At 37.3% G+C, this 26,459-nt stretch overlaps 2 protein-coding genes across 3 annotated transcripts in view; both read left to right on the forward strand.

Moving 5' to 3' along the window:
* The window catches only part of MAOA (monoamine oxidase A), an 857,322-nt gene that overhangs the window by 708,892 nt on the left and 121,971 nt on the right, over positions 1-26,459 (forward strand). The window contains exon 1 of one of the 2 annotated variants that reach the window (XM_049767259.1): positions 12,379-12,383. The exons of the other annotated variant lie outside the window; for it this stretch is intronic. The gene's annotated coding sequence lies outside the window, so the exon portion shown is untranslated. Of the gene's footprint in view, positions 1-12,378; positions 12,384-26,459 lie in introns of those variants that run through there. 2 annotated transcript variants of the gene reach the window in all.
* LOC125998842 (high mobility group protein B3-like) lies at positions 6,351-6,713 on the forward strand. Its single transcript, XM_049766898.1, has one exon. It carries the CDS (start codon positions 6,351-6,353, stop codon positions 6,711-6,713), a length of 363 nt encoding a protein of 120 aa, XP_049622855.1.

Here is a 26,459-nt window from a genome sequence, read left to right on the forward strand (position 1 = left end):
GGTGCACAGATCCACCCCTACCTTCCATCAGATTCCGGAGAGCTCAGCTCTCTCTGCTTCACCCAGATGGACCCAGGGATCACAAAGTAGCTTCAAGTGTGGCCCTCAGAAACAGTCTGCTGGTGCCAAAGCAGGCAGGGGTCAAGAGAATGTGGATGGATGTACCCCTACCTTCAGTGAGACTCCAAAGAGCTTGCTCTTTGTGCTTCTCTCAGTTGGGCCCAGGGATCACAAAGCAACTTCAGGTGTGGCCCTCAAAAACAGTCAGCTGTCATCAGGGTACGCAGGGTTCAGGGAACCGTGGACAGATCCACCCTTACCTCAGTCAGTCTCTGGAGAGCTCAGCTTTCTTTATTTCTCCCAAATGGACCTTGGGACATCACAGCAGCTTCAGGTGTGGCCCTGAATAATGGTCTGCTGGTTTCAAAACAGGCAGGCATCAAGGAACGCTGGGCAGATCCATCCCTACCTTCATTCAGACTCCAGATCTCAGCTCTCTGTGCTTCTCCCAGATGGACCCAGGGATCACCAAGCAGCTTTAGATGTGACCCTCAAAAATAGTCTACTGGCGCAAAAGTAGGCAGGGGTCAAGGAACGGTGCACAGATCCACCCCTACTTTCTGACAGACTTTGGAGAGCTCAGTTCTGTATGATTCCCCTAGATGGACCCAGGGATCACCTTATAATTAAATTTATATAAAATAGTGCACCATATAACTCGATCATGCATTTAGGACGTGATTATAGAAATAATACCATTTAATCAAAGCATAAAGTAATTATTAGTAGTACTATTAAAGGAACTCCCAATTGCTTACCCCAGATTTTGTTATTTACTAATAAAACTATCAAAGTTAGGACAAAACGAAATGGTTGCTGTCTATAAACCAAGACGGAGACTTTAATCCAAGAATTGAGTATACTGATACCTTGATCCTGGACTTTCTATCTTCCAAAACTATGATCATAAACATCTTTTGTTTAAGCCACCTAGACATATATAACTAAGAGGCTGATACTTGTACAGTAATGTGCCATTTGATAAGGTCTTTACCATATGTCATTTCACTTAATCTTAAGAGTATTGTTGGATCGAGGTTGTCTGGAGCCACATTTACAGATGAAAAAAAATAGAAGGTCAAAGAGATTAAATCATTTGTTCAAGGTCACACTGTCCCTAAGGGCCACAAGAAGAATGCAAACCAAGTCGTTTTAAATTCTTTGCTCTTAGCAGAACTCCAGTACACTAGAATAAAATTAAGGCAAGACATTTACCCATGTCTTAGTAACAAAATCCATAACCATCATGGTTTTATCATCACTGCTGTCAGCACCTTTAATATCATCATCATCATCATCATCATCATCATCATCATCATCATCTAGGTAACAAGTAGCTGTCTAGATCTTTTTGTAAGACTTTTGAAACGTAACAGTTTTTCTACCAAACTCATAATCTCCTGCTAAAATTACAAAGAAGCCAAACAGCTATACAAATCTTGGGGAACTATGTACTTTCACTGTGTACATCAAGGTAAAACTCACAAACTCGTGGTCTGCTACTTTTAAAGGTAGAATAGTGATGAAATTTGTAGGTTGTCTAATGAGTCCCAACCAACACAGTGTCAAATTTTGGGAAATTTCCATTTGCAGGCTTATGATAGTCAAATCCTATAATATTCACTTCCAGAGTGGTGCCCAAATAAGTCACTTTCAAATAATGAGAACCTTTCGGTATCCTTCCTCGCCTTATCTAACAAACCACAAAACAAGTCACAAATCACAGAAGTGAGGTGGCATACGAGTTAATAGTCCAGCTATGTGGAAATTGCTATACCTGCAGCTGATATCTGAATACAACTCCACAAGAAAACCCCAAATACAGCCATTTACAACCCTGCCATTTATGATTTTTCTGACCTAAAAAACCTGTGAAGGTGAATAAAGGATCATTGCTGTTTTAAGGTACTAAACTTTGGCAATATCTGTTCTTCAGCCATAGTTAACTATTAACTTTTTCCAATATAAAGCCCAATGAGCACAGCTCTTTCCATTTTGCAAACAGAAAGGCTGCAATCTAGTAATCTCTTATTTGAGAAACACTTGCTTTAAGGCAAGTGCAAGTAAGCAGGTATATATAGAATAAACATTAGTGGCAAGAAACATGTTACAGTGCTTTAAATTGTGAGCAGGGAAACTGGAGTAAAAAAGGACATGCTAGGTTCCAAATAATCCCTACCTTTTCCTAATACTATAGGAGAGAGGAAACTGCTCTCTGGACCAGTCCCATAGCCTTTATCTACCCTCCAGCTTACTATCACCTACATTGCATGGTATCAACAGAGTCTTACATGTCCCTTCAAGGCTAGAGGTACCAAAGTAAAACTGAAATTAAAGTATTTGGTTTTAATATCTCACTAGACCATAAGACTTAAGTCTCAGAAGTTCAAGAATACTAATTGTGGGAACATCTCTTTTTCTTTTTGAGTTATAAGTTCATTTTCTTTGTGTAATAATCCTCATCACTGTATCTAATTATACAAAAAAGAAAAAATAACTTACTAACGAAAATTATTTAATGTTTATTATAGTTTTTTAAGGCAGATGATGCTAATCCAGATTTTTCCACTTGAAAAGAAACATAATGACATACACAATAAGTAGAAAACATTGTTTCTTATTGTAAGCTACATCACATTAAATAAAATATCTTTTTTCTTATTATACATTTAGGAAAAAATAATTATTAAAGACAATGGATTATTTGTATTTTAAATCCTCCAAATTAATTTTACTATAAATCCTCTTAAGGAAATGAATGAAATGCATTAAAACAGGCATATTTAATAAGTGTTTAAATTATCAAAATTAGTTTAATACAACATGAGTTAAAGTGTATTCAAAATAAACATGCACTATTTCCTTAGCCATGAGACTGTCAAACATGGAAGCTCTCAAGGATCAAATCCATGAAAGAATACAGGCAACGTTATTTAAAATGTTTTTACTTGAATTAAATTTAGATACACAGTTGCAAAGTCGTTAGTGTTGAGTTTTCAGTTAATCAATGTTCCTAAACCGACCCCTTCATCAGTGCACATTTTCCACCACCTGAAGACTCTACCAAAAGCTTCTAGAAATAATACATTTTATACAAAATTGGCAGGCTACAAAACAAATTCTAAAAAGTCTGTGGCTTTTACAAATAATGAAGTAGAAGTGATATTACAAAAACTACCCCATTTATAATCATGTCTCAAAATATTAAGTACATTGGAATCAACTGAAGAGGTGAAAGACATATATGTAAAAAACTACAAAACACTACTTCAAGAAATAAAAGGTGGCACAAGGAAATGGAAAATTTTTACCTTCATGTATTGGGAGAATTATCACCATTAAAGTGGTAATATTCCCCAAAGCATTGGACAGATTTGGTGCTGTTTCTATATAGATACCCATGATAATTTTTAAAGAAATAATTCAAATGCTTCTGAAGTTTGTATGACACAATTGCCCATCACTGAATATATAAAATATTCTTTGAGGGAAAATATGGGAGGCATCTCTTTTTCCAACTTCAAAATTTACTGCAAGTTTTAATAATTAAAACAGTATGGTATTGGAATAAAAACACTTTCAGATCAGATTAATATAGCTGAATATCCTGAGACAGATCTGCAACTATATGTAAGTTAGTTTTTATATAGGAGCAAAAATTAATAAGTGTGTTAGGAAATTTGAACAACTATGTAAAAGAAAAAATAAGTCAGACCTCTTGCTCACACACTGCACAAAGGTCAAATAAAATGGCTTAAAGACTTTAATATAATAATTGAAATGATAAGGAAGAACTCTCCATGACACTACAACTAATGGCATCTTCAAGGATAAAACACCATTGACCAAGCAAGGATAAAACACCATTGACCAAGCAAGTAGAAACAAATATAAACAAGTGGGACTACAATAAATTATTAAGTTTCTAAAACTTAAAGTAAACAATGAGCAGGATACAAAAGACCACCCATAAATTGAAAGAACATATTTAGTGTACACTCCTCTAATATGAAGTTAATATAAAACAGCTTAAACATTATCAGAAAAACATCCAATTCAACAAAAATGGGGAGAATACATGAACAAAAGCTTTCTCAAAGAAGGAATACATATGGTCAAAAGGCACATGAAGAATGATCAATATTATAGTCTTCAGGGAGATGCAAATTAAAATGACAATGAGATATTTACATCAAAAAGAACAAGACTAGTGGGTTCTGTTGTGAATGCAAGGAAAAGGAATTCTCATTCACTGCTAGTAGGACTGTGAGTTGATCCAGCCTTTTTGGAAAACATTGATATTCTTCAAAAACCTAAAAATTGAGCTTCCATATGAACCATCAATACTATATCTGGGATATACCCCAGGGACCAAAGAACACAATGTGAAAAGGTTTGTGCACTCCTATTGTATTCCTCTGTACATTGCAGCACTGTTTACAATGGCCAGAATCTGGAAACTACTCAAATGCTTGAGAACAGATGAATTTATACAGAAATGGTGGTACACCTACAATATGGAATACTACATAGCTGAAAGGAAAAATGAAGCCATGGAATGTGCTTATATGTGGATATGGAGAATATTAAGTTGAAGTGAAATGAGACAAAGGTAGAGAAATGAGCATAGAAGGTTCACACTCAATTTGGGATATAAAATAGTATGGTAATCATAACCAAACACAATAGAGTTGTGAGCCAGGTCCACAATGTGTATTGGTGAAGGAGTAGGTATTGAAACATTGTACGACTGAAAATCAATCATGAGCAACTTTATAGCTACCTTACAGTGATCAGTGATTCTATTAGAGATATTATTTAAAAACATGTTGAACAAAGTGAAAGTAACTATGAACCTCATCAACATCTAAGATAATGGAAATTTTGATGGGCCTTCGAGACTCAGCAAGAAGTTTAACTGTTGGATTAAGGGATAAAATAAGAAGGTGATTTTAAAGCAGAATTTGCTTGTGTTTGGTTTATGTAGTATCATGTTTGATATACTTAATTCTTTGTCTTTGCTGGTTGGGAGATACACCTTGGTGTATTTAGGACTTTCTCCTGGCTCTGTTCTCAGAAATCATTTTTCCTGTTGCTCAGGAAATTATATAAATTATAGGGGATTGAACTCAGGCTAGCCTATTGCAAGACAAGTGGCCTACCCACTGTACAATCAATTATATCTGCCCGACAGCTCTGATTTCTGAGATCCCTATTTTGCATGAGCATCCTGTGGAAAAATACTCAGAAAGCTAAGCAAATATATTCAGCACTGGGTTTGGGAATGTGACTCCCCACAGAGCATGAATGTGAGTACTACAGTAATCTCCAGAAAGTACCACAGCTAGATCATTTTTGAACACCAACAAATATAGAATACAACTACTGTCGAAAACATAGAGAAGAATCGCAACTAAGGGAGCCAGACTCTTGGCGAGTCCCACAGCCAAATAAAAAAAATACTCTATCCATTTGGGTGAGGGTTAACTAGAACAATTTGAAAAAAAAATGTAACGGTCACAACCAAAGATGTGTGTCTCCCCCTCATCTGGACATCACAACCAAAAAGGAGGGAAGAATGTGGGCAAAAAGGAAATATAAAACAATTTAGTAGAGTGGTACTTATACTGAAGATTGTAAAACTTGACTTCATTGTAAAAAAAAAAAACACGAGTTATAATGTTCTACTTTTTTTTTGTTTGTTTTTCTGGTCACACTCGTTTGATGCTCATGGGTTACTCCTGGCTAAGTGCTCAGAAATTGCCCCTGGCTTGAGGGACCATATGGGACGCAGGAGGATCAAACCGCGGTCCTTCCTTGGCTAGCGCTTACCTTTAGCGCCACCTCGCCAGCCACAATGTTCTTCTATTTCATAGTCTAGTATGAAATTTTATTAGAAGAGCACTTGATAGAGTCAAGCCACCACTAAACACCATCTTCCCCAAATCTCTCAGTATGCGTTCTATATCCCTTTGACATGACATATTTGCTGGGGAAAGTTTCAGCGGGAACCATGGCAACCGGCTGAGCCCCAGGCTCTGACACGCACCCAGAGATGTCACAAAGGCACATTGTGGGGCGACGACGGCCATCAGGGCAGCCACCGCAGGCCGCAGGTCAGTCCCAGCAATGCCCTCAACACGCGACAGGTCACACAGGATCATGGCTGTCAGAAAAGGGTCCCCGGGCAGGCGCCAAGCTCAGCCTTGGTGCCAGGGACAACTGCGAAGCCGACGGTCCAACCTGCGTCCTAAGAGGAAGATAAACTCCTATGCCAGCTTCGCCCCGAGATGAGGAGCTACGACCCTTCAATGGAAGGCAGGATGCACCCAAAAGCTCCGAAGAGACCCATGTCGGCCTTTCTACTATTTTGCCAGGAGTACCGCCCCCAGCTCAGGGCAGACCACCCCAACCTGTCCCTGGTGCAAGAGTCCCGCCGCCTAGGAGCCATCTGGTGCGGGCTCTCCAAGAAGGAATACCAGCGGTTCGCAAACTTGGCTGCTCAGCTGCGAAAAAAATACCATAAGGATGTGAAGAAATACAAGAAGGCGGCTAAGAAGATCTCCCTGCGCAGGGAGAGAGTGGCCGGGAAGTGGCGCCGGGAGGAGGAGGAAGAAGACTCCTACAACTCGGAGGAAAGCATGGACGACTAGGGGCGCCCAGTCGTTTCCTGACCCCCTTTCCCTAACACCCCTTTCCCTGACACAACCTTCCCTGACACCCGTTTCCCAACACCCCATGTCAATAAAGGCAGCTCAAGATCTGCTTGGCTCAGTGTCAGATGTTTGCGTGCCATGGCAGGGCAGCCTCCTTAGGTTCCTCGCACAGCTTGGTCTTGGAGTTGCCTCTTCTGCTGGGGTCTGGCAGACTCTAGTCTTGCCCAAGGGCTGTGGGAGAGGGCAGTGGTTTCCTTGGAGGGGCCACACCAGTCGAGTGGAGCACCTGAATCTATATCCAAGTCGGGGTTCACATTTCCAAACGCATTCCAAGCCAAAGGTCCCTGTGTTCTCACTCTGCAGGCAGTGTGGGAAGATATTGCAAGACTTTATCCCAGGGGTGGCAAACACGTGGCTCCCGGCCAAAATGAATGAGGCTCTTTGCCTCTTATCATGATTTTGTATACTGTGTCTCTGTCAAGTTTGAATTTTGTTCTGCTGCTTCTGAGGAGGGATCTCTGAGGAGAGATCTCCGAGGGCTAGTCCCGCCCCCAGGCTGCATCATCCTGTCTCCCATCCCTCGGAAACAACTGCACGGGCCAACGGGGGGGGGGGGGCGTGTCACATGTTGTGTCACATCTTGCTGTTAGTTCTTAGTATGGAGGACGCAGCACACCCTCACCATCACTGCAGGATTTTTAACCTCACTAAAAATGGAAAAATGCAATATGTGTTTAATATATTATTGTTAAAATTAGATGCTTTTGTGTAAGTGTTTGTCTGTTTTGACAGGTCACTGCATGGTGCGGCTCTCTGACACGCACAGTTTAAAATTTTGGCTCTTTGTATGGAACTTGTTAGCCACCTCTGTGCTAGTACAACTGTTCCCCCCCTTGTACACCTTCTTGTAGATTGAGTATTGATTCTGTTGTCATTGACTTTGGATTTGGTATTCATGTCTGATCAGACATGATTTTTTTATTATTTTATTATTATTTTTTTATTATTTCTTTTTATTGCCACCAAATGAACTGTCTGGTCTTGGTACCATCCATTTCCCCACTCAAATTATAAGGCTGATTAAGGTAATTCAAGTAATGTTGTTCTATTGGAGATATAAGAAAAGATATGGAAGAAGAAAGGGAAGAAAAAAGAAAGAAAGAAAGAAAGAAAAGAAAGAAAGAAAGAAAAGAAAGAAAGAAAGAAAGAAAGAAAGAAAGAAAGAAAAGAAAGAAAGAAAGAAAAGAAAGAAAGAAAGAAAGAAAGAAAGAAAGAAAGAAAGAAAGAAAGAAAGAAAGAAAGAAAGAAAGAAAGAAAGAAAGAAAGAAGAAAGAAAGAAAAAGCAAACAAAAAAAAGAAAAACTAGGTGTTATAAATATCCATTTAGAAGAAAGGGGAGAATCAAGAAAAAGGTAAAACAAAACGAGGAAAAAAACAGAATAGTAACTTCTTAAAAATGGTGTTTCCTTCTCCTTCTCCTTCTTTTTCTTCTTTTCTTTTTCTTTTCTTCTTATTCTTTGTTTCTTCTTTTCTTCTTCTTCTTCTTCTTCTTCTTCTTCTTCGTTTCTTCTTCTTCCTTCTTTCTTCGTTTCTTCTTTCTTCTTCGTCTTCATCTTCTTCGTCTTCTTTCTTTTTCATCTTCTTCCTCTTCTTTCTTCTTCCTCTTCCTCTTCTCCTTTCTCTTCCTCTCCTCCTCCTCCTTTTTCTCCTCCTCCTTCTTTCTTCTTCTTCCTCTTCTTCCTCTTCCCCTTTCTCTCCTCCTACTCCTACTTCTCCTCCTCCTTCTTTCTCCTTTTTCTTCCACTTCTCCTTTCTGTTCCTCTCCTCCTCCTCCTTCTCCTCCTCCTCTCCTCCTTCTTCTTTCTTCTTCTTCTGCTTCTTCTTCTGTTGTGTATGCAAATATTTTAGGGGATTATTATGTTACTGATCCTACCCTGATTGGTGATTGTGCCCTACCCTAGGGTGTGACCAGGCATTCTGTCCCCACCCTAGGGTAGTACCTGATTTTGCTTCCATCATTGGGTAGTATCTGATCCCACCATTGGGTGGTACCTGATTCTGGGGGATAAAAACAAGGGTCTGTGGAAGGCGAGAGGCTTTTGGCTGGAACTTATGCTGAGTCTTTGGACTTCAGTCTTGTCCACCGAATAAAGCTAATATTTTCACAAGCCTGACTGTCTGCGAGCTGTTTACCTGCCCTTTCACCTCAGAATCATCAGCTGGACGGGGTGGCAGACATGTGCTCCGAGCTAGAGGGGAAAGACCTCATCCTCCATCCCTCCATCAGTCAACCTCTGCAGGGGCTTACTTACAATATTCTTCCTCTTCCTCTTCTCCTTCTCCTTCTTCCTCTTCCTCTTCTCCTTCTTCCTCTTCCTCTTCTTCCTCTTCCTCTTCTTCCTCTTCTTCTCCTCCTTCTTCTTTCTCTTCCTCTCCTCCTCCTCCTGCACTTCCTGCTCCTCCTCCTTTTTCTGCTTCTTCTCCTCCTTCTTCCTCCCATCTTCCCCCTCCTCCTTCTCCCCCACCTGTGCCTCTCCTACCCTCCCCCTGCTCTCCACCCTCCTCCTCCCCCTCCTCCCCCTCTCCGTCCTCCTCTCTCTCCTCCTCCCCCTCCCACTCCTCCTCCTCTTCCTCTTCTTCCTCCTCCCGTCCCCTCCTCCACTTCCTCTTCTTCCTCCTCCCATCCTCTCCCTCCTCCTCCTCCACCCCTCCGTCTCCTCCCCTCCTCTTCCTCTCCCCCCTCCTCCTCCCCCTCCTTTTCCCACTCTCCATCGTCCTCTCTCTTCTCCCCCTACCCTCCTCCTCCTCCTCCACTTCCTCCTCCTCTTCCTCTTCCTCTTTCTCCTCCTCTTCCTTCTTTTTGCATAGTCATGTTAAACATTTGGGAAAACTAGAACAGGAACTCCCTTGGCCTAGGAGATACAGGGTTTCTCCGCCCCTGAAGCATACTGCCATCAGAGCAACTTTCCCACCATTTTCTAAAAATGTTCAATCATTGAACCTTGTTCTTTCATGTGACACCACTTCCAATTTGTTGACCTTCTAGTCTCATGCAGTGATCCTTATTTACACAATGTTTATCTGAGACCCTCATAAAATTTGGATTATGCTTAAGAAAAACTTGTATAGAGTACTATTGTTATAATTATTAAGTATTTGATAACCTGACAATGAGGAAATGGGAACAACTAGATCTAAGAGCAAGTTATCCTTCCTCACCAGCCAACGATAAGACAAAATCAGAAGACATGTCACCCTTTGATCTGTGCAAAAACCAAGATTGCTATATACAGATGACTGGTTGTTACAACCAGGACTAGACAGTATGCATCCCGGGACCACCACCAACAAAAACAACAACAAAAATCTCTAACCTAGCTTTTGGCCTATGATCTGTTCAACAAACAAGATCTCCAGTTCCAGAGGTCTGACTGAGACAACTGCAAGTGAACGGGTCTTCCAGAAGCATAACGAAAGACTCTATCCCAGGCTCCATCCTAAGAGCAACATAATGACGAAGAACACCAACTACAGAAGATGAATTAAAATGACACTGAAGAAGCAGAACTGCTAGAACCACAAAGAAAGCCTTCATCATAATCTCCATTCCTTGAGCTGCACAATCACCAATATTTCTAGATTCAGAGGTCTGATTTTACCATTCATGACGAAGCAGAAGTCTTCCATACACCACAAAAGCACTGAGGGGAGAGTAAATGATCATGCAAGGAGTCTACAGTTAATCCCATGACAGTATACTTCAGGGATGGAGAAACCCTGTATCTCCTAGGCCAAGGGAATTCCCTCTATAATATCCCCAATAGTTACTGTGCCTATGCAGGGGGAAAAAGAAAATAAAGCACAAAATAATAATTTTCCACATATATATATTTATTGATTGATTGTTTTTTTTGACATCCTTATTTTGGTGTAGATATTGAAGTTGATGTCTCCTTTTTATTTTATATTATGTTATCTTATCTTTCTATTTCTTTTTGCACTCCAGCATGATTTGATTTCAGAACCGAGACTATTATGTGGTGCTTCTCTTTATTGCTGTAGGGCTCACTTGATATTTAATTTGACATTTATTTTTGTATTGTTATGGTGTTTCAATTACCTTCTTCATGTCTCTCAAACTGAGGTTGATAGCCTCTAGAAGGACTCCGCCCATTTTCAGCATATTTTAATTTTTTAATGTTTTTTCTTATTCTTTACCCCCATTCTATCGCTTTTCGTTCCCTCAAACAAAACCACATAACTCGATTTATCTTGCTTAGCCTCTCAAACAGAGGGAGAAAGAAGGGAGGGCATCAGGACCAAACAGATGTATGATCACTGATAGTAAGCTAGACAAAGAGGCGACGCTACTCTAGCAGCTCGGGGGGTGATGGTGGGGGATATGGGTTGCAGAAAGGGAACAGGAAGGGGGGAGGGCAAACTTGGTGGTGGGTATTCCCCAGATTCGATGTTAATATGTATATAAAATACTAATGTGAAAGATATGTAAGCCAGTATGATCAAAATAAAAATTAAAAAAAAGAAAAGAAATTCGAAACAACCATCTTCATTTGTTTGTTATTATATCCAACAGTGAGTAATACTTCTGTGAGTTAGACTCTGTGATACCCGCAGTTATCCTGGAAGGAATTGATTGTGTCAAAATAGCACTATAGTGAAAATTTAGGAAAATTGTATTGAGAATAGTCTAGGAAAAACAGCATTGGCATCATTTCTATTGTATCTCAAATCCACAGGTAAGGCAAATAGAGAGTTTGAACAAAAAGTCTATATATTTTTTTGTTAATAACATGATAGAAAAAAGACTTAAGTTTGAGGAAGAAATGGGAAGTAAGACATGAAAGCTTGGGCAAAATGTTTTACCTATGTTTAAGGCAGTGTTCCAAATGAAAATACTGAAAAACTTTTCAAAAAGAAATCACAGGAGAGACAAATAATTAAATTAATTAACCCATCCTTCATGGAAATAAATACAGTGGGTAGCAATATGCTACAGTAATTGGTGCCTATTTGTGATGTGTAAGATAAAATTGGAAAAAATCCTAACTATTTATAGGGAATTGAGCACAGTAAAAGTAAATAAATAAATGTGCCATTTTCTCAATAAAATGATTATATATTCTAGATCAAATTATTCAGATATTTTGTGGAAAAGTAGATTTTGAAAGATTTTTCTGATCAATCTGAACTACATGAAATGTCTTTAAACTTACAAATTTTTGCTAATTGTGAGTTATAATTTTAAAGTTTGTCCACCTAACTCTAATAAAGACTGCTTTTATATTGATGGTCATAATCTGAACAGATTGATATTGTAATTGTCTCTAAGAATTCAAAAATAGTCATAATATAAAAGTGTGTTAGATTTTATTCATAATGTCTGTCTTACTACCATTTCACCAACTTTCTCTACAACACACATACATGTACACACAGTACCACATGCTACGAGCACATACAAATTTAAGAGAGAAAATTATTTGGAATACTGTAAGATTGAAACAATTTTTTATTTGCTTCAAGTGGTGATAAATCTCTCTTCAAATTACATTTTATTTGTGTAATCAGAAGATATACTCAACATTTAATATTTTAAAGACGCATAACTTAGAAATGAAGAGCAAGGACTAGATGACGAACACCTAAGTTGAAATATCACCTGTGTGGCTCAGTCAACAGAGCTATAAATTGAGGATTTATCTAAATTGTAGAGGCTATTATGAAAAGTAAATGAGATACTACTTTTAAACACTATGAACAATACTCGATGCATATAACAGTGGAACTAAAATAAACAAGCTGTTCGCCTTAGAAAAAATGTAAGGATAATATTTTAAGTTATAAAGACATGACAAACCCTAGCTTCAGCATATGAAATTCTAGAATTCTGATTTTTTTTAATTTTTATTGTGACCAAAGTGAATTGCAAATCTCTCACAGTAATAATTTTTAAAATAATATCTTTATTTAAACACCTGGATTGCACATATAATTGTAGTTGGCTTTCAGTGATGTAAAGAACACCCTTCACCAGTGCAACTTTCCCATTACCAATGTTCCAAATCTCCTTCCCACCTCACCCCCACCTGTAATCTAGGCAGGCTTTCTACTTTACTCTTCCATTCACATTGTTATAATAGTTCTCAATGTAGTTATTTCTTTAAAAGCACTCATGCTAGCAGGAAGGGAGTACACATTCAGTAATCGTTGATCGTCTTGAAGCCTGCCAAGTCTTTTTATTCCATTCTACACAGAGAAAAACTGTGAAAGCGCAGAATATAAGTAAAGGTTGAGTTTTTTTAAAGTCTTTAGCAATGATAAGTATAGAATATGAGTGTTTCAAGTTAAAAGTCTAGTTCATATATTTTTAATGAAAATATACTAATTACGGGCCCGGAGAGATAGCACAGTGGGCGTTTGCCTTGCAAGCAGCCGATCCAGGACCAAAGGTGGTTGGTTCGAATCCCTGTGTCCCATATGGTCCCCCGTGCCTGCCAGGAGCTATTTCTGAGCAGACAGCCAGGAGTAACCCCTGAGCAATGCCGGGTGTGGCCCAAAAACCAAAAAAAAAAATATTGTGAGTTTCTACTCAAACACTTTCTGTCTGATAATACCTAATATTTAAAAGGCTTTAAAAGGCTGTTTCATTACTTTTTCATTTTCTGTCTTCTTGTGTGTTGTGATCTATGCCATTCAACAATGCTGTCAGGTGCTACATAATAGTATCTTTGTCAGCAATAAAACATTCACAGAAGGTTAATGCCAATATATATTTTAGGTGTGTATTAGCCTTACTATTTAGGCTTATAAAAGTATACTCTATGATTTTATTGCAATGAAATGTTCTAATGATGAATTTTCAAGATATTAAGTGACTCAACATTTTTCATCTATAAAAATAATGTCTTATGCTCAGACTTCAAAATAATTTAAGACCTCTAGAGAAGTCTTAGCTATTCATCCCCTTTTAAGTTCTATTACATGTATGTTCCCTTATTTACTTTATTATTTTTAATTTAGGAAGATTGAGTAGAAGTAGTAAAATCTGTTAAGAAGAAGGGGACTAAATGTGTTTTAGATAAATGTTATTCTGCTGAAGCCTGCTTCATGAAAAAGAGTATTATAGAAATAAGTTAGGCTCATTTTTGCATAGTATTTCCAACTTTCAAATTCTTTACCTAAAAGTTACTGTGGCATCAAATTTAAATACTTTGCATACTCTAGCCCTAAATTATATGTCATTAAAACTTAATGTACGAAGGTAAAATCGAAATTGATTAAAGACCTTGATATCAGACCAGATACCATAAGGTATATAGAACAACATGTCGGTAAAACACTCCATGACATTGAGACTAAAGGCATCTTCAAGGAGGAAACTGCACTTTCCAAACAAGTGGAAGCAGAGATCAACAGGTGGAAGTACATTAAACTGAGAAGCTTCTGCACCTCAAAAGAAATAATGCCCAGGATACAAGAGTCACCCACTGAGTGGGAGAAACTATTCACCCAACACCCTTCAGATAAGGGGCTAATATCCAAAATATACAGGGCACTGACAGAACTTTACAATAAAAAACATCTAATCCCATCAAAAATGGCGAGAAGAAATGAACAGACACTTTGATAAAAAAGAAATACAAATGGCCAAAAGGCACATGAAAAAATGCTCCTCGTCACTAATCATCAGGGAGATGCAAATCAAAACAACGATGAGATACCACCTCACACCGCAGAGATTGGCGCACATCTCAAAGAATGAGAACAATCAGTGCTGGAGGGGATGTGGAGGAAAGGAACTCTTATCCACTGCTGGTGGGAATGCTCTATAGAGTACAGCCTCTATGGAAAGCGATATGGAGATTCCTTCAAAATCTGTAAATTGAGCTCCCATTCGACCCAGCTATTCCACTCCTAGGGATATATTTTAAGAACACAAGAATACAACACATAAACCCCTTCCTCACACCTATATTTATTGCAGCACTATTCACAATAGCCAGGCTCTGGAAACAACCAAGATGCCCTTCAGCAGATGAATGGCTAAAGAAACTGTGGGGTACATATGCACAATGGAATATCACGCAGCTGTCAGGAGAGATGAAGTCATGAAATTTTCCTATACATGGATGTACATGGAATCTATCATGCTGAGTGAAATAAGTCAGAGGGAGAGAGAGAGACATAGAATAGTCTCATTCATCTATGGGTTTTAAGGAAAATAAAAGTCATTTTTGTAACAATCCTCAGAGACAATGAGAGGAGGGCTGGAACACCGGCTCACTCCATGAAGCTCACCACAAAGAGTGGTGAGTACAGCTATAGAAATAACTACACAGAGAACTACCATAATCAAGTGAATGAATGAGGGAACTGGAAAGCCTGTCTGGAGTACAGGTGGGGGTGGGGTGGGATGGAGGGGATGGAGGGAGATTTGGGACATTGGTGGTGGGAATATTGCACTGGTGAAGGGGGTGTTCTTTACTTGACTGAAACCTAATCACAATCATTTATGTAATCAAGATGTTCAAATAAAGAAAAAAATACTTCTAAAGAGCTATTATTTTTGTTCTAAGTCATGAGTTGGAGCAGATTGAATATAGGTGCATGGAAAATAATAAAAAGATAAAAATTAAAAAAAAATAGTTGTTGCAAGTCAGTCCCTGAAGAGGTTGACTGATAGAGGGATGAAGGATAAGGCCTTTCTCTTCCAGCTCCCGACGGTCCTGAGGTGAAACGGCGGATAAACAGCTCGCAGACAGTCGGACTTGTGGAAATATTAGCTTTATTCGGTGTACAAGCCTGAAGTCCCAAGACTCAGCCTCTGTTCCAGCAAAAAAGCCCCGGCCTTCCACAGACCCTTGTTTTTATCCCCCAGAATCAGGTACCAACCAATGGTGGAAGCAGAATCAGGTACTACCCTAGGGTGGGGGCAGAATGCCAGGTAACACCCTAGGGTAGGACACAATCACCAATCAGGTTAGGGTGAGTAACCTAGTAATCCCCTAAAATATTTACATACACAACAAATATTTATGCTAAATATTAGTTGTAATCATACTACTTATCCTGCGCAATTGAGACCAGTGTTTTCCTGTTTCTATAAATTTGTATATGTTATACAAATATATCAATTGAAACTTATTATGATTTTAAGTTAGGAAGACTGGCTACTATATACTGGCTACTATACAGCAGTAAAGATAATAGATTTTTTTGATTCAAGTCTTGGTGTTACCAGTAAATTTGCGAAAACTCTAATCTATAAACTACTCTATAAACTAATATTCTACCACCTTTTTAACTAAACTTAGACAAATATAGTAATACTTCAAAGAATCATGATAAGAAATTGTAATACTTATGAGGCCTTGGAACAATACCTGTCACAAAATAATGTCCAAGATATATTGGTATTACTACTATAAATAAAAAATAGTGCCTTATACTTTATCATTTTCTCGTATTTCCTTTTATGGATGGCAAAACCATATGGCATCAACCAGTCACTTAGAAGAAGTTCATAAGAATCATATCCTAGGTGCAAAATAACATGTTCTGATTCCAAATTAAAGTTATTTTTCAATATACCATATTATTTATGTGTGAAAATATAAACTTATAAATGGTCATAAAATTTTACACCTTCATCCTAATCACTAACCCACGATATTGTACTATGAAAATTCTATGAACAGATATTCAGAAAGGTAGTCTATTTAGAATAAATGTTCAATATCCTTAATCTTGCTTCTTCAGATCAATTTATTACATTTTGCTACAATTGATTGAAATTATCAAGCAACTATCTATTCAAATTAAAGAAGTTCCCTCAGAACATATACATAAATTTTAAATTTAGCATTACCAATGCATCATAATTATAAGTAATATAAAACATCAAGTCTAAGGATATTAATTGTAGTTAGACCACTGTAATGTCATATCTATGAATTCATCTCCAAATTTTTATACCTTCTAGAAATAATAAACTTAAAAATGAACTCCTGGGGCTGGAGAGATAGCATGGAGGTAAGGCATTTGCCTTTCATACAGAAGGATGGTGGTTCGAATCCCAGCATCCCATATGGTCCCCTGTGCCTGCAAGGGGCGATTTCTGAGCCTAGAGCCAGGAGTAAACCCTGATCACTGCCGGGTGAGACCCAAAAACCAAAAAAAATTAAACTCCACGTAAACTTTCTGGCAAATTCCATACCATTAATGGTCTTTTGATTCCATATGTTAAAATATAAATAAATTTATATGCAATGCATAAAAGTTGAAAGTTATAGGTCAGAGTGGTGGTGCAAGTGGTAGGGCACTTGCCTTGTATGCACTAACCTAGGACAGACCGCAGTTTGATCCCCCAGCATCCCATAAGGTCCCCCAAGCCAGGAGAGATTTCTGAGTACATAGCCAGAAGTAACCCCTGAGTATCACCCGTGTGGCCTAAAAAAAAAAAGAATAAAAAAGAAAGTTGAAAGTTATAAATAGAGAAACAAAATTACTATAATGTCAAAAGCTTGAAAACACATTCAGTATCTTTCATTGTTGTTACATATATTTCTGACCTTGAGTTGAAACTTAAGGACATAGATTCTAGAAGCAAAGGCAGCAAAATAATTTTGATTTATTAGTATTTTTATTTTTTTATTTTTGTTTTTTTTCCTATGCTTCCTGATAATTACAAGTGTTTGTGCACATTTTTTTCCTGAAACTCCAGAATAGTAGAATAAAAACTTTCTAAGGCATAGAAGTTTTGTTTGTGGCAGTAAAAATATAGATATAAAAATTTTGTATACTCCAGGGATATTAATACATATAAGAACATAGTACTAATGACCTACATACTATTTTTGTTCTTTTTTGTTTGTTTGTTTTGGGACCACACCTAGTTATTCTCAGGAGTCACTTCTGGCTCTACACTCAGGGGACCATAGAGGATACCAGGAATTGACTCCTGGTTGACCAAGTGTAAGGAAAGTGCCCTACCCATGGTACTATCTCTTCCACCTCCTACTTTTGTTCTTTCCCATCACGTTTCCCTATATCTAGTTACACACATATGACTTTTTATCATAATAGAGGTAGACAGAAAATTAGAACACATTTTATTAATAATTATCACAAGGCACCAGAAGGAAAGAGGAGAGTCTTGGAGTTAAAATACCCAAACTATAATAGCATTCAAACTTTGGTAAAATTTTAGAAAATTTCTTTTAATATTATTTTAATACCAGGACTCATCGAGTTATATATAATGCAGTTGTTTCTGGCATTCAATACTCCAGCACCAATCCTATCATTAGGGAAACATTCCCTCTACCAATGTCCCAAGTTTCTGATCCACCCTCACCCAAGTCTGCTTACTTAGCAGATGCAGACGAATTTACATCATATTGATTGCTAAACCACAAAAGCAAATAGAATTATGAAAAATTAGATCAACCTAAATGAATTTGTTACTATTGTTATTATATCTCACAATTTTATTTTACTAATGCTGGTGTTCTATGCCATCTCAATATGCCAGTTACCAAATACATTTAAAAAGTTTTCAACCTATGGTCACAGTAAGAGAGTGGGGCTATATACAAACATCCCTCTTCTGATCTTCATGAATCGTGCCTAGTGATTTTCTATCTGCTACTTGTGAGAGAGAATGCTGCTTGTAAGGTAAAATAATTGGACAAAAACGTAACTGATTTCATCCCTGTCTGTGGAGTGCCTAGAAATAAACTACTGGGGCAATAGTAACATCATGTTTCTTAGAGATAGACTTTTTATTGTTCCCTTAAAGAAGATATATGTTCCAGGATGCGTGAATGTTTACTTTTTTTTTTTTGCAAAGGGAGGGTAAACCAAAGAAGTTTGGAAACTTCTGGACTCAAGAGATTTTGACTCCTTCCATACCTAAAACTTGTATGTTTATTTTATGGTTTGGGGGACACACTCAGTAGCACTAGGAATGTTACTCCTAGAACTGTATGTAGAATTTACTACTGGTAGGCTCCATGGACCATATGGGATGTTGGATATCAAAGCCAGGACTACTGTGTGCAAAGCAAATTCCTACCCTCTGTGCTATCACTCCAGCCCCTAAAAATTGTATTTCGTTATAAAATGGCATAGTAATTAATGCTGGAAATCCAGAAGGAAAATGTATTAGAAATATTTTGAGAAAATAAGTGTCATGCATTTCTATAAATAACAGTTAGTGATCAAAACACCTAGGACATCCTCAAAGAAATAGTTACTTAAAACAGCTTTCACTCAAGACTTGCCTTTGTACTGTATGTTTTTCAGTTTGTCTTCATCTGTGGCCCTCATAACTCACAGTATGGAAGGCTTAGAAGCCCCAGGTAACAATATGTATCTGATTAGGTAAACCACAGGTGAATTATCAAATACAATGTCATAGTAGAAAAATGTACAAGTGCAACTAGTCAGCTCCATTCTACAAAATCTTCTGAGAACAAATCACTGTACTGGACCATGCTAAATGATCAGAATAGGCTCCCATATATAAGAAGCCCTAAGTTAAATACAAGGGAAGAGGAATTGCCGAAATATTTAATAATAATACTACATGCTCAGTAGCTGTACTAGTAGATTAACATATGTGTAGATAAGAAAAATAGTAAAAACTGTCGTTCACTGAATATTTTACTAGAGGTATGTGTTTTACTTATATTTTCTTTTTCACCTTTTCATCAAATTTAAATGATTAAATTGTTATTTATTTCCTCATCTTGTGAGAAAATTGGCTCAAAGCTACAACTTACTCTGTCTCAAGTGACTCACCAAATAGTTGTTAGACTCTGGGTTCAAATCTGAATAGTTTAAGATTCCAAATAATTTCCTGTCTATTGCTATACACTTATCTCCAAAGAAAAATATGCATTCAGTTGTGAGTTTGTGGTGTATTTTCCTAAATGTTAATAACTGATTAAAACAATCAACAAGAGCAGGAAGACATGGTGGGTCAAACAGATAATATAAGTAAAGAGGGAGATATGAAAATGTTTTGGGACCTTGTGGATAGCAGCAGAAATGTTCATTGTACCTGTAATTTTATGTATTTGTGGACAGTGTGGGGAATAGCTTGTAAAGGAGGATAAGAAAGAGGGGATAGAGAAAATGTGCATGGAGATGTGGGGACAGGGTAAGTATAGTTGGGTTCTCAATAAAAATTTTCTGGTAATTTCTCAAAAAACATGTGCTTAAAAATTCAATGTGATGAATTTTTGTGCAGTTATATACACATTGTATTTACACATTGACATTTAGCTCATAGAGTATTGAAATTACTTGATTTATAATTTTACTATAGTGTTTCTTAAACAATACTATAGGAAGTTTGTTAAAGTAAACTGGGCACCAACTCCATAGATAATAATTAAGTCTGGTTGAGGCCTGAAAATTGACATTTTTTATTTTTAGACCAATCCCATTGGTGTTCAGGGTTTTTCCTAGCTCTGTGCTCTCACAAGTCACGTATGGTAGGGTTCTTCAGGACACTGAACTCAGGTTGCCTCATACAAGGTAAGCACCTTGTCTGCTTCAAGAGGCAGTGCTGATACTCTGATTCTGGGAAGTAAGCCTGAAGTAGTGATGCAGAGTGTGATATAACTTCAATATGAGTGAAAGGGGAGAAGTCCAGCATTTGAATAAAATATTGGCCTTCTAAAACCACTGTGACATTTTTTGTTTTCTTGTTTCCATCTTTGTCCTCCAATGCTATTTTATTCCAGGCCCTACCATACAACAATATAGTATTTCAGAAACAAAAATATCATAGTATCACCTTTCTATGTAAAATTTGGTATCATTCTTTTTCTTTTTCTTTTTCTCAAACAACATGAATCTTTTCATAATCCTTAAGTTATCCTCTGTATAACACCTTGTAACTGCCTCTTACCTATATCTAGAATATCAATTTCCTAAGCCCAACTCTCAAGTTAGTTGTACTCCATTTGATCTTCAATAATTATTTGAAATAATAATTTAATACCTTGTAAGGCCTTTAACAGGACTAGAATCACAGTATATGGGCCAAGGTTTTTGCCTTGCATAGGCAAACCCATGTTAGATCCTGGGCACCCTACATGGTTCATCAAGCATGGCCGAGAGGAATACTTGAGTGAGGAGCCAGGAATAACTCCTGAGCAATGTAGGATATAGCCCCCCAAATGAGGGGGAAAACCCTTAGACAGTGGGTCACAATAGCTTCTAAATAAGACCCTTGGCCAGTATAAAATAGCATAGTGATAGGTTCCAAATATCCACTAATTTAGCACTAGTGTATGAATTAGAGTTAAAAATTATAACTGAACTAGTATTATTCCAAATATGGCAAGAAATAACCACATTATTCTTTCTGGGTCAGAGGACTGTGTGCTTTTCTAAAGTCTGAGCTACCACAGGGGAAAAGGTATAAGAAAAATAGTGTAAATAGTATAATAGTATAAATAGAATAAGAAAATTACAATATGCTATTAATAACTCAAAGTTGTATCTGTTTTAGGATCTTTCCATATAGACATTAAAAATCATGAAAGTAACTATTCTATCTCCACACACACAAATAAAGACATTTTTTTCACAATACATTTCCAAAAGGACAATCCTTCTGTTTCATTTTTATCTATCCTGGTTTAATTTAAAGTTTGGAGCTAGGGTCTGACCTTATTGATCAGTGACTGAGCTGTTTTCTCACAGAAATTCAGTCTGAAGCAAGTTAATAGGGTATCCTGTATCTTATGACTTAGTAGCTTTGGGTTCTCATTGATGCTTGCAATTGCTATGGAAACCAATTTCTCATACTCCTTCAAAGTGTCACCTTTCAAATATTAAAAAGCTCCATGAAATAATATTATAACATCCAACATGCATAGGCAAGTTCAGTGATGCAAAAACGTTTACACAACCACAAAAACATGTCTATATTTTTAGTAGCTAATAATGTATAATCTTCTATTAGAGAAATGTATTTACACTGGCAAGAATGCCAAGACAGCTTTTTTATGTATGTATGAGCACATTTAGGAAAAAGCATTTACACACAATATGTTTCCCCCAACACTTTGCATTCTGTGTCTTTAAATCTCTGAAAAGCCTCTGCACTTGGATCTTCTGCTGCTGATGTCCAACCAATGCAGACACTGTTGGAAATCTCAGCTTCCTCTTCCCTATTGCTCTTTTGATATAAATATACGTTTCTTCCTGTAGCTTCTGGACTGGCTTTCCCCCTTTTTAATAGTTACAAATTTAATTGTTTCTTATTTAAAAAAAAATCTCAGTTGTCTCCTAAGATTGGACTTAGGAGGCTCCATCCTTCACCTCTCTTCTTGATCACGTTTCTCCCTAGAATCAATTTAATCTAAGTGTTGGATTATAATATCAGTAATTACCAACAAGCAGCAGAAGCCTCTGTAACTGCATAAAACCAAGCTGAGAAAAAAAGCAGATAGCAATGGAAAACAGACACAAAAGTGTGTCCTGAGTGGTTACATGACTCCCTTATTACCTCCACATAGCCATCATCTCCAATCACCAAAATTTTGTGTGCATTTTCTCTTTGTAATTCCTCACTTTGCCCGCTTTGAGTAGCCTGTAGTCAAGGTGTCCTCTCCAAAGAGCTTATTCATCACCTGGTTAGATGTAGTGACAAGACACTTAATCTACTTATTAAAAAAAAGACACAAGCTGGTTCAATAATCCAAAGTTTAAATATATTAGAAAAATGTGAGCTGTTTATTGTCTTGAATTCTGTCATTTCTTTCCTTAAAATTTCCTACACCACTTGAATATTTCATCTTCTTTGTTCTTCCCCCTTTCTTTGCCTGGCTTAATTGTCTCTCTTCTGCCATGTCTCTGGCCCTTCTTTTTTTTTTTTTCCCGGTTATTGGTTTTTGGGTCACACTCGGCAGCAATCAGGGTTACTTCTGGATCTATGCTCAGAAATTGCTCCTGGCAGGCTCTAGGGACCATATGGGACTCTATCGCAGTGTTATCTCTCCGGCCCCCAGTCTCTGGCCCTTCTTATTGATTCTCCTTCACTGGTTGCAGAGGATTAAATGAATAAGAATAATAAACCTTTCTACCAAGCTCACAAACCAGCAATTTCTCAGACCCAGGATTTCAGTAGTGAACCAAATATTTAAAAAGAGAATAGCTACAAAATGAAGCAGTACTTTATTGTTCACACTTTACATAATTGTTCTGCATCAGATGCAAAGCAATTATGTAAAGTATGAACAATAATTAAATAAATTCAAGATTTATAAAATAAAAACTGAGCACTGTTTAGTGGGAAATGATTCTCTAGATTAACTTTCTCCACGCAAGCATAAATATTTGTAATTTTTTCACTAGGTCTTCATGTCCTTGTCTTGCCTTCACCTTGGAGGGTGTTCTCCAAGTTGTGTGCAGGGAGCTAAGAAGACCTTTTCCTTATTTTCAACCAACTGAGTTGATCCCACGTGTGATGCTCCTGGATATCCCCTACAATGCTTATAATAAAGGAAATAAAGGAATGTGGTGCAAACCAGCATCAGGGACTCATGAATCATGTACCAGACCCTCTATGTCATCTCACTGAGCACACTGCCCCACTTTTTAGTCCTTCTTTAGTTTTCCTTTATGCCTTCTGATTTTGCTCTTTCACTAACTCCAGCAAAGTGAGATGAGTCTATAACTATAAACTATGTATAAACTGTTATAAACTATAACAGATCATATGGAATGAATTCCTTTCTCCCTAACTATAGACAAAAGATTTTTTTTGGTTTATGGGTCACACCCGGCTGTGCTCAGGGTTTACTCCTGGCTCTATGCTCAGAAATCGATCCTGACAGGCTCAGGAGACCATATGGGATGCTGGGATTCGAACCACCGTCCTTCTGCATGCAAGGCAAACGCCTTGCCTCCATGCTATTTCTCTGGCCCTTAGACAAAAGATTCTTTGAGATACTAGCTTCCATCTAAAAGATGATGTTTTCTCTAGCATTTGGAACCACTTTATTGCTTCCACGTAGTCATTCAAAATAAGCATGTCCCTTTTTTAGTGAAAGCACATCTTTCCTGGAACTATACAGGTATTTTCCACTCAACTTATGCCTCCTTAAGGACAAAAGTTATATTTATTCATATTTCCCCTCCCAGCACCAGTTGCTTCTCCCACATATGATCATGAATGTTTATTTGTTGGAAGTACAGTTGAAAATAAAAAAAATTAAACGATGCCATGGTGAGTGAATAACTCAAGATCCTAGGAAGGACCCAGAAGTGGGTATGAGGAGTAGCAAAAAGATTTGGGACTCGGAAGGATTAGAGATTGTACAGGGATTAAAATGAATACTTTCCATGTGATCAAAATGGCTCAGTCCTTCTCACTGCATAATTCCTCCAAGAATCACTGTATGCAGACCTTGATTCTCCCAGCACTGCCAGAATGGCCTGAATAATCCCTGGACCTCATGGCCTGCAGAATTTATCATCATGTGTGCACTTGCATTAAACCGTCAGTCTACTTATTTTAGTGATTTGGAAGGGGTCCTTTGTCTCTCAATGTTTGGGAACATGCTTCCAAAATAAAAACGAAAGAAAAAGAGAAGGCTTCGAAGTGTACTGAGGCATGTGATCAGTTCCTTTCTCTTTAAATCTTTCACAATTCACTACTGTACTGAAAAGTAGAACTATAAAATCATGTATTTAATTGCTAAAGGCATATGTTTATTTGGTAGAGGGAAAAGGGTGATGGTATATTCAGTACACACCGAAGACCTAACTAAATTTTGTGGTATGTAGTGAAAAGACTAGGGAGTTTGAGTCTTAATTCTTCCAACTCATAGCTGTAGACTGGGGTAAAGTAGGTAATAAACCTTTAAGTTTCCACTTTTCTAAATGGGCAAAAATAGAATTTCAGAAATTTTTCTCAAGAACCACACCTAATCTGCTCTGGGAACCATATGATGTATCAAACCTGGCCTGGGTCATACAAGGTAAGTGCACAACCACTATACAAATTTCTCTGGTCCATTTTTCTAAATGGGAGACATTCCTGGTGGTATTTGGGAGCCCACTCTTATCAATTATTAATGTTACATCCCCACCCACAGGTGAATCAAATAATGAGATGAAGAAATACAAAAAAGAAAGCAAGATTCACAAAGGATTAGAATAGAAACACAGGCACAGCAAAATAGAAAATAAATAAGGTTCATGAAGAACACATTTTCAGCTCTCAAATGAGTAATTTTGCATGCAGAAAGCAAAAGTTAAAAGAAAGCCATAGGAAAAACACAAAATTCACTGCAAAATTTTTCAAGCTTCAGCAATGAAGAACAAAGAAGAAAAAACTTACAGAACACAGGTGAATTAAATAATGAGATAAAGAAATACAAAAAAAGAAAGCAATATTCACAAAGGATTAGAATAGAAACACAGGCACAGCAAAATCAAAAATGAATAAAATAATCATGAAGAACACAACATTTTCAGCACTCAAATGAGTAATTTTGCACACGGAAACAAAAGTTAAAAGAAAGCAGGAGGAAAAACACAAAGATCACTGCAAAACTGTTCAAGCATCAGCAAAGAAGAAGCAAATTCAGTGACACATCAAAATCAAAGAAGGAGATGAAGAAAAACAAAGAATACAGAAATATTAACAAAGGATTAGAATAAACACACAAAGCAGAGCAAAACCAGAAAAGAACTAGGAGAATCATGAAGAACGCTGCATTTTAAGCTTCAATCGGGTAATACATTGTCTCCAAATGTACTCAGCATAGTTCTAGAAGTCCTAGCAATAGCAATCAGACAATAGAAGGGAAACAAATTAATTTAAACAAGGAAACAGGAAGTCTAACTACATCTGCAGATGATATGATGATATCAAAACTCTAAAAACTCCACAGAAAAGCTCCTAGAAACAATAAACCAATGGAGAAAATTTGCCGACTACAAAGTCTATACACAAAAGACAGTTGCATTTCTTTATACAAAAAAAGTAGAGAAAAAAGAGATCAAAGAGTCCATCCCATTTACAATAATATCTAAAATACCATGTACATAGGAATCAAAATGTAAGAGATGTAATACCTATACCATAAAAATGTCAAAACATTTCAGAAAGAAATTGAAAAGGACCTAAGGAATTGGAAGAACATCCCATGCCGATGGTACAAGAATCAGCATCATCAAAATGACCTTACCTGTGTTAAAATTAGATTCTATGCATTTTTATTCAAATTCAGTCATCATATTGAAGGACTTAAAACAATCAATTGTAAAGGTGATGTGGAACCACCAAAGACATAGGTTAGCAAAATCCATACTGAAAAACAAAAAACGGGGTGGCATTACTTTACATAACTTGAAGCTTTTATGTATTTCCATAGTGATCAAAACAGCATGGTACTGGAACAAAAACAATAGAACATCCGGTGACATATCCCCAAATATACAGTCAACTAATATTGGACAAAGGAGCCAAAAATTTGAAATGGAACAAAGACCATCTCTTCAACAAATGGTTATGGAACAATTGGATAACCACATGTAATAAATTAAAGATTAATCCATACCTCACACCTTAAACAATAGTCAACTCAAAATAGAATAAAGACCTTGAAATCAGATTCAAATACATAAAATTTATTGAGGAAAACAGGGAGAACACTCCAAGACTTCCACCTCAAAAAAGTCTTTGATGAT

Source organism: Suncus etruscus, chromosome X (genome assembly GCF_024139225.1).
Source record: "Suncus etruscus isolate mSunEtr1 chromosome X, mSunEtr1.pri.cur, whole genome shotgun sequence".
NCBI lineage: Eukaryota > Metazoa > Chordata > Mammalia > Eulipotyphla > Soricidae > Suncus > Suncus etruscus.